The 15,608-nt window shown below is 35.5% G+C and overlaps 1 protein-coding gene across 1 annotated transcript in view; it reads right to left on the reverse strand.

Moving 5' to 3' along the window:
* Positions 1-6,524, reverse strand: part of LOC111089374 (nose resistant to fluoxetine protein 6-like) — an 18,845-nt gene extending 12,321 nt beyond the window's left edge. Inside the window, exons 1-4 of the mRNA XM_022401760.1 lie at positions 6,461-6,524; positions 6,000-6,069; positions 1,937-2,029; positions 697-862 (exon numbers count right to left, since the gene is read on the reverse strand). Of these exons, the coding sequence (XP_022257468.1) occupies positions 697-862; positions 1,937-2,029; positions 6,000-6,069; positions 6,461-6,524 (393 nt within the window). The remainder of the gene's footprint in view (positions 1-696; positions 863-1,936; positions 2,030-5,999; positions 6,070-6,460) is intronic.
* Between the last annotated feature and the right edge of the window lie 9,084 nt (positions 6,525-15,608).

A 15,608-nucleotide genomic window follows, 5' to 3' on the forward strand; every position in this document is an offset into this window, starting at 1 on the left:
AGTTCTCCCCCCACATGCCATATTCTCTAGATATGGCACCATCAGATTACCATATTTTCGTTCTTAATGAGAAAACGTATGCAAATGCAGAAGGTGTTAAAGAGAACATCGCATGTTTTTTGCTTCAAAGCCAAGTGATTTCTTTAATCAGGGCATTAACAACCTGATTATAAGATGGAAAAGCATTATCGATAAGAATGGAGACTATTTCATTTAATAAATGTTTTGTTTTGATATATAAGTTGTTCGGATTTTTCATCTAAAAAAACCGACATTAATTTTTTGACGACCTAATACTTAGTGTTAATTCAGGCTTACACTTGAAACTTTTGTTGGCTCTTCTTAGTTAAATTATTTCCTTAAAACACATGCAGTTCCATTTGGAATTACTGCCAATTTATCACAGGCACTGCCTACAAATACTCCACGTTTTTTACCTTTTGATTTTCGGACATTTTTACTTTAGAATCACCTTTAACTATTTCTTGAAACTTGTAATCTTCGTAATTTTATAACCGTTTCCTACAACGATACTCTAAAATCATTTTTAATTGACTCAGTTTGAAGTCAGATTGTCATCTTTTCTATTCCCAATACGTTGGTCATTTTACATACTATTTTATGTAAACGTTGCCGATGTTTCTAGTTTCAGTTTACTTAATAATATAGTTTTCTTTCACTTAAACTATTTCTTACTCTGTCTTGAACTTTCAAAAAGTTACTGATGTAAAAAACATTTGTCCACCAGTTTTTCTTGCAACTTTTGACCAAAGGATCAATGTTTTCTTTCCAAACCGGACCACTCCCAAGATCTTCTATTAGCCAGATGCATCCGGAAATTATGACAAAGGTCGGTGTCAGTCTAAAAAAGAAAGATTGGAATTATGCAGAGCTAGGAATTCTGGAGACTATTACTGCATCAGAAATATTGAGCATCTCAACTGATTCGTTCTGCATTTTGGTGAAGTTTAATATGCGACACACAACATTAGAGAAACCAAAGTAAGTTATATTGGTCTGGCGTGGATTTGTGGTTAGTGTGTGCTGTTCGTGTACTGTTGGTGCAAAATGGCGCTCTGCACTTTGGGGATGTGGGTGCGTTATATAAGTGACGGTCAATTCCCACTATTTGATTAAAATATCCCAAGTGTTGGCTAGCTGAGTTCTCTTTAGTGTATAAGTTCAAAATTAGGGACGGCTAACGCAGGTAATGAATGTGTAATTTGACCCGAATCAAACTAACAAATTCACATCACTTTGATACTTGCGTTCGTATCTGTATCTTATTCTTGGTAGGTTTACGATAAGAATGATTTAAATGGGGCATTATGTATTAGATATATTACTTTATTACATTGGTGTATTTGCTTGTTTTAGAATCGAACCTTGGATTTTGGAGTTGTCCTACCAGGACCTTTAAAAGGTTTAGAAAAAGAAAAAAAACATCTTTGTTTTTCACTACATTAATCAAACTGTGTCAGGCAAAGACGTCACCAGGTAATTTAAAAGATTCGGAGCATGGGCCCACAGGTGCGGGAATTTTCGGCGTTTCAGTAGGATATCGATCATAGTTTTCTATTCTCATTTTTCAGACACCAAGTGGGAATACGGAGCACTGTCAGATAAAATCACATCTGTATAGGGATTCATCAAAAGGCTAAACGGCTACCACTTCTAAAAATAAAATAATCTAGTAAAGAACCCGTTATATGTTTTTTTAATTTCAGCTATAATAACATTTAAGTGACTGTTACTGAATTCGAAACGTTCTTACAGAAAACACTTCCTTCGTTCTATTTCGGTATTCAAAAGAAAGATTTTGTATGCAGCACCGTGTTTCGATAAGGCCGTAAATTGTAAGTGTGATACTTAATCTCGATATATACAAATCCTCATAATTTACAAAACGTATTAATCACAGAAAAGTTATACTTACTTCCAATATCGATGAATATAATAACGCCACAGGTTAAACTGTCCGTTGTTTTTTTTCAGCTTCTTTAAAGCAATGTACGTAATCAGTAAACCACTAGAAAATACAAAGTGTCGGTTTCATAACTAGATGAACTTTGGAACAGATGAGTTACTTTTTTGAATAATCCTCTCATCATTGTGTTATTGAAATATATCTAATTTTTATAGACTAATAACCTAAAACATTTTACAAAGAAATAGCCTTTCTACTTGACGTCATCAGTTAGAAACAAGCATGAGTCCAGTTATTTATAAGAATGGAGTTTTGAAATAGAAGCTTTTCGGGCAATCTTGTAATTAGGTCAAAAATCTATTCTGTAACGTGACTTGTGTCTGAATGTCTGTTTGTCAATGATGATATTTCTTCCACCTTCATGGGTCCGGCATGGCCAGGTGGTTAGGGAGCTCGACTCGCAATCTGCGGGTTGCGGGTTCGAATCCCCGTCACACCAAACATGCTCGCCCTTTCAGCCGTGGGGGCGTTATAATGTGACGGTCAATCCCACTATTCGTTAGTAAAAGAGTAGGCCAAAAGTTGGTGGTGGATGGTGCTGACTAGCTGCCTTCCCTCTAGTCTTACACTGCTAAATTAGGGACGGCTATCGCAGATAGCCCTCGTGTAGCTTTGCACGAAATTCAAAACAAACAAACCACCTTCCCGACCAGCATCTCCATGAAAGCTACAGTACAAGGTAATGTAAATAACCCTGCTAGTAGGGAGCGAACTTCTAGAATATTTTATGCCGATATTCAGAAGTATTGTATGGCAAATGACAGACACACACAAACAAACACACCGTCCCGCAATCCCCGTGTAGCCAACGAGACAAATGACGCAGTGACGCAAGGGAATTTTGCTAGTAAACCAAAGATCTAATTACTTAAGGGGGAACGTGATGAGAATGTAACTAAGTTTATGATCAATAGATTTATCATACACAATTATGCCCCGCCCCCTCTCTAATTGGCCCTACAGGTAATGTATTATTTCACTAAGTAACAATCGTCACATAGAGGGGGGGGGGGGGCTTTAGATAAGCAGCTGAAATGTTTTCATGGGATAAAAAAAAAAATTCTTTTGACTGATCTTTTCCAACATTGGGCTACAATATATTTACCGTTGTCTTTCACAATAAATCCTCTAGTTGTACTTAGCAGACATTCATAAAAGATCTGACTCGTATGAAATAAAAACATTTTTTTCATACACATGTAAAGAAGTATACACATTATCTTAATTCTTTAACAAAGCCAAATAAATGTTAAAGATATTACATAACCCAAGAAGTAGTACAAAGACTTAGGATCTCCGCCCCATCACATAACCCTAGAAGTAGTACAAAGACTTAGGATCTCCGCCCCATTTATTACCATTCTTTCATATAACCCTAGAAGTAGTACAAAGACTTAGGATCTCCGCCCCATTATCACCATTCTTCTTTTATGTTGATTCCCCATAATATTGACTCGTCGCTTTGATAAATAAAAAAATATCCAAAAGTTTTTACAAAATAAGTTTGTTTTAACTTTTTACACTACATGAATAGCTAAGGTGTTTTTTTTTATCCCCAAACAGTGTTGAATTCAGGGGGATGTACAGGGGGAGGAAGTTCCCCTTTTGCAAACTTCCTGAAATATTTTAACTATTTTATCTTTTTTTACAGACGTTATTTTATTTATTTTTACAATGAGACGTTAACAACGAATTAAAGTTGTAACCATGACTCAGGATTTACTATTATTTCATAGAACACCTAGACCCAACGATTATACAAACGGAATAACCCAAAATTCTGGTGACTTCTCGAAGAAAGGCGTGTTTGATCTTGACAGCTTGCCAATCTCTATCGCTAGGAGTTATATTGTATAAGCTTGTTTGTTTGTTTGTAATTAAGCACAAAGCTACACAATGGGCTATCTGTGCTCTGCCCACCACGGGTATCGAATCTCGGATTCTAGCATTGTAAATCCGCAGACATACCGCTGTGCCACTGGAGGCTTGTATAAGCTAAACATAAAATTATTACCGAATATTATTCACATTTATCGAAGTGTATAGACACTATAAGACGTGTGGACGTTTCTAGAAAAGCTGTTCATGCTTTATAAGCCTATGTGGAAACTATTTGTATAGTAGTGTTTTACGTTATTTGGTTGTTCTGTGCTTTATTTAACGTTGTGATTAAACTTTTCTGTAGTGAAGTTATGTCACAGAAATCAATTCTATAGTTTGCTACAAAGAAACCTAGACTACAGGTAGTGAGTAGTGGTGTTGATGCTGAGTCTCTGGCTCAAATTGAAGTTAAGCAGCCGAGTTTTGGAATTAATGATGTTGATTCATCAACCCCTGCTGCTGGAACTTCCTCACATTCTTCATCGACTTCGGTTAAACACCAGAAGAAGCGGGAAGAGAAATATGAATGGCTGTCTTCTGATACGTCCCTTGGAGGGACGTTTGTAAGTACTGTTGAGAATTTTTGAAAAATTATTTAGATGCGCTACATAGAATAGATGGTGTTTCCATAACAACTCCATTTACCAACTTTCGAAAAGCAACTGGGAATACCGGGAAACTTGACAAACATTCTAAATCCGAGAAACATGCTCATGCTCAAGCAATGCACAAGCTTCGTGAAGAGGGTCTTAAAAGATCGGTTCATACTTTACTTGTTCAACAGTCGACTCAGGAATGTAGTCGTAACAGGGAAGCAATGGCTGCATTTGTAAGAAGCGATAAAACATCTTAGAAAAAACAACAACAACGAAATAACTCATAATACGAAGATGGACATTTGTTTTCTCATCTTTTTATGCTACGACTCTCTGAAGCAATGGGTGGAAAATCAGAGCGACCGTTCGACATACGTAAGCAAAAACTACAGCTTCTGATCTGTTGACCTGCACTGTCGAAGTTCTAGATAATTGTGACGCCTCTGAATTGAATAAAAATTTTACTCTATAATGGCTGATGAATCGTCAGATATCAACAATGTGAGTCAGTGGTCAATTTTGATTCGCTATGTGACTGACTGCAGTGAAATAAAAGAAAATTCTTGAACAATATTGATATAGCAAACATGATTTCGAAATCATTACGAGTTCATTTGAAAGAGAGCTGATCAAAAGGAACCTAGATTATGAGAAAATATTTTATTGCGCTTTCGATGAGGTCGCAAAATTTTCAGACAAAATAAGTGGTGTGCGTAAGAGACTTTCCGTAAAAACCATGTTAGGAAATTCGTTATGTACGTTGTAGGGTCCATATTTTATACGTAGCCTGCGCCAGAAATAAAATCACCAAAGACATATATTTACTATTCCACAAGTCATCAAAGTGTTAACGCGTGCTCCACGAGGTTCAGTCATCAAAGCGTTAACGCGTGCTCCACGAGGTTCAGTCATCAAAGCGTTAACGCGTGCTCCACGAGGTTCAGTCATCAAAGCGTTAACGCGTGCTCCACGAGATTCAGTCATCAAAGCGTTAAACGCGTGCTCCACGAGGTTCAGTCATCAAAGCGTTAACGCGTGCTCCACGAGATTCAGAGGTCACTAGAAGAACCTGAACTACAAATCCCACAATCTGTCGAAGTGTGCTGGATCAGTAATTACGAGTTTGTTCGTGATGTCTTAACTTGTTACTCTCAATTATGATGGCCTGTAAGCACCTACACAAAGATGGTGCAGATTTAGCCTCGTTAGCAGGAGGTATCTTGCTGGAAATGGGGAAACCTGGAGGTTTTGAATGAGGTTTTATCTAATCTAAACACATTTGAGAGGTATAGGGATTCAGTGTGCCCATTGAAATAAAAAAAATTGTTATAGCTGTCGTATATCTCAAAACGAAGGCTTCTGGTGTGCGTCCGAATCTTGAAAATGAGCCAGAAAGTCAAACCTTCAAAAACGTTAAGAAATTAGTTGACACTATGACTTAACAAATAACGCACTGATTCAATGATCAAGTGGTCTCCTTCATCAACGTATGTGCTTCCTTACAAACAGTCCAGTCGATGTGTAGTTTGACATACGATGATGTGAAGACAGGATGTAGCTTCTTTGATGGACTGGATGCTGATGCCCTATGGGCTGACTTGAACTCTTTCAAGTATGTTGCAAAAAGAGCAAGAAAATCAAGATAAGAATGTTGTACATTAATTGTAGAAATTAAACATCGATTATGACAATATTATAAAATTAACTGAATGTTTGACGGTTGTGCCGGTTTCGACTGCTGGAGTTTAGCGATGTTTCAGCAGCATGAACCATATTTAAAATAAGTTGAGAAACTGGATGGAAGAAGACAAGCTTCAAAGCTGCATGATGATTAGTATCGAGGGCCTAATGTACTTTCAGACATCTTGTTGTGAAAGATTATCGACTCATATGCACGGAAAAAACCCAAAACAAACCTACAAAATAAGCTATCTGCGCTCTATTCACCACGGGGAATTGAAACTCGGATTTTAGTGCTATAAGTCGGTAAACTTACCTTTGACCCCCTGGAGGACTGGAAAGTAAGAAGCGTTAAATATGCTAAGTTTACACGTCGCCATTACGATATAGTAGCCTTTAACACTAGTACTATCGTAGCAGGACAGGCGCAGAAAATGTCACAAACCTCTTCTGATAAGTGACGTTTCCAAGTGTAATGGCGACATATAGGCTTAGAGTATTTAATTTACTCTTAACTCTTATTTTCCGGTGATAAACGTCACCCTATTTCTTCGCGTGGGATAAAGAATTAAAACAAACTTATTTTCTTGAACTTTTTTGAGTACTTTTTAACTTAATTATCAAGGTGAAAAGCCACTATTATGGAAAATTTACAAAAATATCATTGATAACGGAAGTCTTTTAGAGTTAGGGATTATATAGAAAATGTTAGTCGTAAACATCTTTCTTGGATTTTTAGGAAGAGAGAGAGAAGGCTTGCAAAAAATATAGCAACAACGTATTCATAGTAGAGATGTCTGAGTACCCGGCCAGATATTAGGCCCCGACCGGGTTTTGGGCTACCCGGTAATACTCGGCTCCGGCCTAGTGTCGAGGATAAAAAACAGCCAAATCGAAACACTTTCTCAATATGTTGGCAAGTGGGATCTGCAACCCCAGCGTGTTCATGTCGTGCTCCGAGACAACGGCCGTAACATCACAAATGCCTAAAATCTAAGCAACGTACCCAATGTGGGATGGATGGCTCATACCCTACAACTTGTGATACGCGATGGAATACTAAAGCAAAAGTCCGTTGAAGATGTACTCGATTGTTGACGACCTACTGTTGGTCATTTTAAACATTCAGAAAAAATGAGAGAGATTCAAATGAGCATAACTCTCGTCCAGCACAAATTAATTCATGATGTGCCAACAAGGTGGAATAGCTCTCACAACATGCTCAAAAGCCTAGTCGAGCAAAAACGAGTCCTGACGATCTATGCCTCTGACCATAACGTCCACACCTTTACTCAATCCCAGTGGTCCATAGTGGAAAATGTTTCTTCCATTCTTGAGCCTTTGGAGCGCGATAAAAGGAATGAGTCGCTCAAACGCCTATGCATCTGATGTAATCTCAACAACGAATACTTCGAAGAAAAATATTTCCGACCTGAAATTCAACGGTCTGCTCACATGGAAAAATTCTCTATTAGAATCAATGGATAAGTGATTCACCTTCTGTGAGGAAACCAAAGTTTACACCGTCGCGACGTTACTTGACACGCGTACAAAGCCCATATTTCGTGACAGAGAAAGGGAAAATCTACGCAAAGGCTAAATTGCTTTCTTTACTACAAGCTCATGATCTCTCTGACCAAAAACTCCCAACTGACAAGTCCCACGATGTTCCAGAATTAAATGACCCCTGGGCAGAGTTTGAGTCAAAGATTCAATGAAAGTAATCCTTTATATTTTTTATTACTCCTTCAGCTTTCTTTTTCCCATTTTTCTTTACCGTTTCTTGCCTTTGATTCCACATTACAAACTATTTACCGTTTCGGTTTGCTGTCTATGAACAATGGTCTCATATTGTACTTGGAAATTTTGTGCTTCATAAAAAAAATCAAAATGTTAGCACAGTTTATCTTCTTTTAAGTGAAGACGAAAATGCCAAGAACTGCGACAATTTCTTGATGATCCCGTTCAAAGAATCCCGATCCGCTCGACTTTTAAAAGTCAAATTAAGCTCGATTACTCACAATGGCCAGGATAGCAAGGCGTTATCTCTCGCACCAGCGTAGATAGCGAACGGGCTTTTAGCACCGCTGGCGACATTATCACACCCGAAAGGTCAAGGTTTTTACCGGACAATGCCGAAATGCTACTGTTCCTCAAGTAAATTTAAACAAATTCTAAAAATACAAGCATTCTGTAAACTGGTGTGCACATTTTTGTTAGTTAATTTTGAAAGTTGAAAGTAAAACTTGAATGTTCTGTTGGTGATTATTCGGTTAAATATAATAAACGTCAATTTTCTTTTGTTTCTAATTTTTGTTTATGTTTGTTTGTTGTTGGGTTTGGGGGGAGGACGAGGGGAGAACCCAGTCCCAGCCGAAACTTAGTGGCCAGATACCCGGGCCCGGTATTCTGCCAAATTTTACTACCCGTGCGTCCACAATTCATAGTTAGTTCTTACGGTCTTTTATTACAGTGCTGTAGTGACTGAAAATTTTAATCAAGCATATAAATATTATTATTATCAGACTAATAATAATAATATTATTGTTGTTATAACAGATACTTTCAGTTTTGACAAATTTACTAAACATACAGACGATCAGTGGCAACGACTTTAAACTTACCTGGTGAAAAACAAAGTATCAAGGGCAAAAGGAAACTGGATAACCAACTGGAAAGAGAAGTCTTCTCGAAGGTTAAATATTTTTTGTAATGCACCTATTTGTATGTGTAAAAACAATAAAAAAATCAGAAATCAAACTGTGTTTTAAGAGGCGTTTTGTGAGCATATCTATATGTGCACTATCGTTCAAGGTAAAGTTTGTAATGGTGAAAATTTATATGTAAATAAATATGAACCCTCGAGAATGTTTTGATGTTTGAACACTTTTATTACACATTGTTATTTGCTTTTAAATAAAACCCAAGAAAGAAGAAAATCGAGTTTGTTTCGCTTTACAAAATTAACGTGTTTTATTAATCGTAGCTTTTAGTGAAACCAAAATTAACCAGTAGATGAAGCAAAAATGCTGAAAATGAGTACACATTAAAAGCTATTGTTAGCATTACTTATTTAACTCCTTACACGGTTAATTAGGACTAGTTTATAATTTTGTTACCTGTCTGATTCGGCTCCATCGACTGATATATTTCTCCCAGTATGATCCAGGTTATGGTAATAACTCGTATTCCGTCCACAACACGTAAGTGATTATTTTCAAAACGAGTACTCAGTTGATACTGAGTGTTTCCGTAAGCAGAAAAGCTTTCTATTGCTTGAAGGGCAAAACCTGTAACATGTATAATTCAATAGGCACTTGGTATCATAAAGTTATTTTCCATAAAGTATTTACACACCACAGTGAAAGTGTTGAAATCAGTCATATATATCGCAATACCGTTATCGGTCCTGGTTGTCAACTTGTTGTCATAAAGGATAATGTCTGTGGTAATAGCACCCAAATGCATTGGGGATATCCCATCTATCAGACAAAATCGAAACGCTGATGTCAATCTAGTCAGCCGTCATGGAAAATCATTAAAAAAATTAATCAAATAAGGGTACGAAGCTGAGTGCTTACACCAACAACATCTCAGCTTCTACTGCCTTTCACTGTCTATAGCCAGTTGTGGGAAGGCAGTTACTCTTAAATTTTTTAAAGTAGAAAAAATTGAAATGAAGCCACCCAACCTTCACCCTTACAAAAATATATTAAATAGAACTATACAATATTGTATAGAACTAAATAGAACTATACATTATTGTATATAACTAAATAAAACTATAAGATATTAAATAGAACTATACAATATTGTATATAACTAAATAAAACTATAAGATATTAAATAGAACTATACAATATTGTATATAACTAAATAAAACTATAAGATATTAAATAGAACTATACAATATTGTATGTGTTTGTTAAGGGGAAATTCCTTCTATTGTGCGTTCTCCCTTCCTCAAAAATTGATATGATTAAATTAATTTTGTAGTCTACAAACAACTTGAAAATAAAATAATGTCTGCATGCATAGAATATTTTATTAGTTAATTGTTAGTGAGATTCTAGAAATATATTACAGAATTGTATACTTTTGGTGGGTTTATAAAACTAAATAGATGGTATATTATATTTTAGTGATCAGATTTGACTGTATTCTGATAAGAAAAAAATATTTTACTTGCAAAAAAAAAAACCTTTACGTATTAACAAAACCGCACTTAATAACCTAACGAACAAAGCTTCGGATAGATGGCATTGCATTACCCCAGTGATATTAAAAAGTGTTTTAGAATAAAAAAAAAACAGAAAATGGAGAAAACTAGTGGATTTTCATGAATTTATTGTGTATTATAAAATAAAAGCATAGTTGTTATCCTGGTTACAAGTTTATTTATGTACATATTGAGTTTTTTCTTACTTATAAAAAGATCATAAAGAAAAATAATAAATTCGCTATCTTAAAATTTTTTAACTTTTTTTTTTCAAAAGAAGAGCTACAGAATAAAGATATTGTTCTGTGAAATGCAACACTTCTGAAACAAATTAGTCAAGAAGCAAGTGTCACTTCTGAAAACCAAACAATTATAAAAGCTACTTGCATGTCTCTGCTCGGTCCTTAACGTTGCAGTTTCTTCGTCTTTGAAAATATCGACGGGATAATTCAATTACTGTTCCCAGTAGTACAATGGCTAACATCAAAGCATGAAATGAGCTGAAATGACGCAGAAAAAAATGATTTAGTCTCAATGATTCCCCTTCTCTGTTGCTATTCAGTGTGCAAAGTTGGAATTATATAAAACCATGTAAGTTTTCGAATGAAAAAGAGAAAACATATGAGTATCTATTTGAATAATGGTAAGTAACAAATATGTATAAAGCTTAACTACTGTAGTACAGTTAGAATCACTAGCTCATGAAATGACATTAACACACACGTGGAAGCCTGAGAACAGGAAATGAGAATACTTATATTAGGTTTCATTAATTCTCTTTACGTTTTGTAAGGTGATTTTTAATATTAGTTGATTGAAGGAAAAAGTAGCTTCTTAAATACTGCGGCTTACGCATGCTCTTTAGCTTTGTTTAATTATCTTTTTGGTCTGATTTTTTTTCGCTTCAAGTTATAGACCATTGTTTGTAGTTAAGGGCAAAGCTACAAAATTGGCTATCTGTGCTCTTCCCACCAAGGGTATCTAAACCCGGTTTCTAGCGTTGTAAGTCCGCAGACATACCGCTGTGCCAAAGAGGGGGGTGTTATTGACCACCAAGCCTATAAAATACCACGATATATAGCTTTCATTTTGATATTGTTACTATAAAAGTTGGATATTGGTAAAGTCCTAATTGATCCATATCAGGTGTGGAGGAAAAGATACATGGATAAGTGATAGATATGATAGATCAATTAAATTACATTCTATATTCTTCTCACGAAATGGCGGTCATTAGTATGTGTGTGTGTGTGTTTGTTTGAAGTTAATCACAAAACTACACAATGGGCTATTTGTGCTTTGCCCACCACGGGTATCGAAACCGGTTTCTAGCGTTGTAAGTCAACAAACATACTGTTGTGCCACTAGAGTGCTATTAGTATGTGTGGAACTGTATTGTTTCCTAGTATAATTGTTGTGTTAATTACTTCTGAAATAGTTTTGAAAAGTTATATATTAATATAAAACACCGATAATATATATTGGCTGATATTGTAATCAGTGTTGAAAATCCACACATTTCCAGCAGGGGGAGGGAATCTGAAGCTGGGGGGGGGGGGTGAATTAAAATCAAAATTACACAAAATGGAAAATGCTATACTTCAGGGGGGTTGCACAGCGGGTATTTCACTCTGAACACCCCTTGAATTTAACATTGATTGCAATAGCTTGATATATTATCGTATTTCATTATGGTGACTCAGTATGTGTAATCATGCATTACTTGATATGCAGGGGTGTAAACTAGATAGAAATATATAAAGAGGTCGCTACTTCTAGAGGAAAAAAAAAAGGAAATTTATGGTGGTTCTGGAGGCTTGCCCCCTCGGAAGAATTTTGTATCTTATTGTATTTGAGCCTTTTGTTACAATATATGTGCATGATACGTATTGGAAACACGTCTTAGTTTTATGTGATCTGTCCGACACTCAAAGAATCTGCAGTACCTTAATTTGTTCATTTGCTTCACTCTCGACAGCAGAATCCTAGTCCTGACTGTATCAAGTGCATGCTGCTCGTGTGGCGTTGGAAGGATATACCCTGAATCTCAGATGTAATAAAACAAGAGCACTCATTCCACTGTCAGTACCAGATACAAATCAGTGGACCTACTAACTATCATTAACTTCTGATCGAATCAAGCTACTTCCAGTAAATATATAATGTTACATAGTGGTCTACTATGGAGCATGCAATGTCCTAAATCCCTACAACGATTAGAATGCACTAATTCATCAGCTGGGTACCTTTGCTGTTAATAGCACACACAAAATATTTGTTGAATTTCGCGTATAGCTACGCAAGGGCCATCCGCACTAGCCGTCCCTAATTTAACAGTGATAGTCTAGAGGGAAAGCAGATAGTCAACACTATCTATTGCCAACTCTTGGGCTAAATTTTACTAACGAATAGTGATGTTGGCTATCACATTATAACGCCCCCACGGCTGAAATGATAAGCATGCTCGGCGACGGATTTCGATCCCACGACCCACACATCGAGAGTTGAGCGCCCTAATCACACACAAAATATTTAGGGCTTCAAGATCCTGTATTTAGCTTATATTTAATACGATAAAATAATTTGGTAAACATCAGAAATCAGACATTAATTTTCAATTGCTTGGTATAACCAGCATGTCATCTTAATACACAATGCTCCCCAGTGGCACAGCGGTATGTCTGCGGATTTATACTGCTAGAAACCGGGTTTCGATACCCGTGGTGAGCAGAGCACAAATAGCCCTTTGTGTAGCTTTGTGCTTAATAATAAAAAATAATAATACACAATATAGCATGTCACAAAATCAATGGTTTTTACATTTGCATCATGTCATCTAAGGGACGGAACAAAGAAAAAAGTTATTAAAAATGAGTTATTCAAACTTGACATTAACTGTTTTTATTACTGTTATCACTTACCAGTATTTGGTCCATATTTATTAAGTATTAAATTAAGTATTTTGTAAATTGATTTGATTTTTCAGTAGTAAAAAAAACGATAAAAACACCAACTTCTTATAGTGTCTTATAGCAATAAATATTGTATTGTAGATAATTCAAATAAAACATTCCAGTTTAGCTTACTCAAAAATCAAGTTAACCGTAACTGTAATTTTTGTTGCCATAACTTAACTTTGAAATGTAGTTAAAATATCATTCCAATAACATAATTACGTTGTCACAAAATTAAATAAATCTAATGCACTAATGATCAGTTTAAAAATGAAATTATGTGAAGAACACGATACATCTACATACATGAATAAATTCGTAGTTATATCAATGTTGCAAGTAAACGCTAAACAAAATATTTTACTGAGAACAGTTACAAAGAATGTAATGAAATTACCAAACAGAGTACTTAACCTTAAAAAGTTTACAATGATGCAATGAACTTCTAAACAGCAAGTTTACTCCTGTCTAAATACCAGACAGAGTACTTAACCTTAAAAAGTTTCAAGGAATACAATGAACTTACCAAACAACAAGTTGACTGCTGTCTAAATGCCAGACAGAATCCTTAACCTGACACGAGCTAACAGTCACATTCAACTTCACTCTTTTTCTTACTAAGAAGGAAAGATTGCAAAACATATTTTCGAAACAACGCTATGGTTTACAGATACACATACATTCATACAGATAAAAAACACAAAATATTCGAAATGTTTTTAATCTCACTATATATTCACAAATTACATGTCTAAGTAAATAAATGTTTCTTCATAAGATGCAAAAATAACAACAATTCGGTCCAGCATGGAAGAGGAGGGGGGGTCTGTGGTGTCTACTTACATCACTCAACTTTCCATCGTTCCTGACGTTGAGGCAGTAATGTATGTTAGAATAAAAGTTCATCCATTCTAGAACGTTCTAAAACACCATCTTAACATAATCTGTGTTCAATTTATAGACAATATAATACTAATTATCACGATAATTTTCTATGAAATACACGCCATCTATTCTAGCTTGATTAAAAATATTTTCCAATAGTATAATGTTATGTTATTATTTTTTATGCTTAGCACTCGGAATAGAAGAAAAAATCACGATGATGCAATTTCAGTTTTACTGTACACGATAGATATCGTTAGCGATTAAACTATTAACTCTGAGAGTAACTCATGAAATGGAGAGAGAACCAAGGTTTTCGATGTATCAAAAACCCTCAAATGTTTAAACGACAACGAATTAAAATTATAGTTTGTCTGGGTTAACCTTTACATCATAATCTTTATTCCTGTAATAAGAGAATTGTGTTGCTGGTGTTTATTCATAGTAATAGAATAGTTTTCGATAGCGAGTCACTTCAGTTCAATAATCTGGTTGTGAATAAACAACGAAATAATTTTACGTAGTTTGTATCTCCAGGATTAATTTTAATTTTTAACAAAGTTGGGGGATAATAATGAGACAAGTTTGAGGCCATTCTTGAATTATAATATTTATATAAGATAATAACATCGCTAATAGACATAAAAAGATATAAAAATTACGGTACTAAACAAAAAAATTAAATACAGTGAATAAATAACTATACATACTGTTGCGTATCTGCTTGTTTGTTAATTTCCAGTATAAATTCTTTCCGAGGAACATCAGCGACACAAGTCCCTTCTTGATTAAAACTAGTTTATTCTTTCTCGATACACATTTTAGCAATACACAGAATTTCCGCAGTCACTTCAAACTTAACAACCTTTATAATACACGTTATAAATCACAGCGATTCTCACACTTTATTTACCGTCACTACTATTCGCTTCTTTAATTATCTATCCGCTGCTGGCTTTCTTTGCCAGGCTTATAGATACTACTAAAAGGGCATCAAGCTCACACTCGAGCCGACGGGCAAATTCATGATACTTCGAGAAACTCCAGCGCGCAAGCTTCAAGCGTCACGTGATTTCCGCTGTCGTAACACTGCCCCTTCCTTAGTATTGTTCGTCCAGAACAATAGCCACTTACATTAAACCAATAGATAATTAATAATAACTTAATTAAATGTACAGAATTTACGAACACAAAATTAAAATACAACAACGTCTCTTAATTTTACAGGATTTTTCTTCTTACATATTGGTCTCTGTTCCGTTGGCTTCTGCTTCACGTGGGATTCATCTGCTCCATCAGGAAATGTCCTATTATCGGTAGCAATCACATTAGTGGTAATGGCTTCATTAATGGCTTCACTGTTTTCCTTCTCAAAACCGGGTAGAGTTTCTTCTTCGACAGTGGCT

Source organism: Limulus polyphemus, unplaced genomic scaffold (genome assembly GCF_000517525.1).
Source record: "Limulus polyphemus unplaced genomic scaffold, Limulus_polyphemus-2.1.2 Scaffold6052, whole genome shotgun sequence".
Lineage (NCBI taxonomy): Eukaryota > Metazoa > Arthropoda > Merostomata > Xiphosura > Limulidae > Limulus > Limulus polyphemus.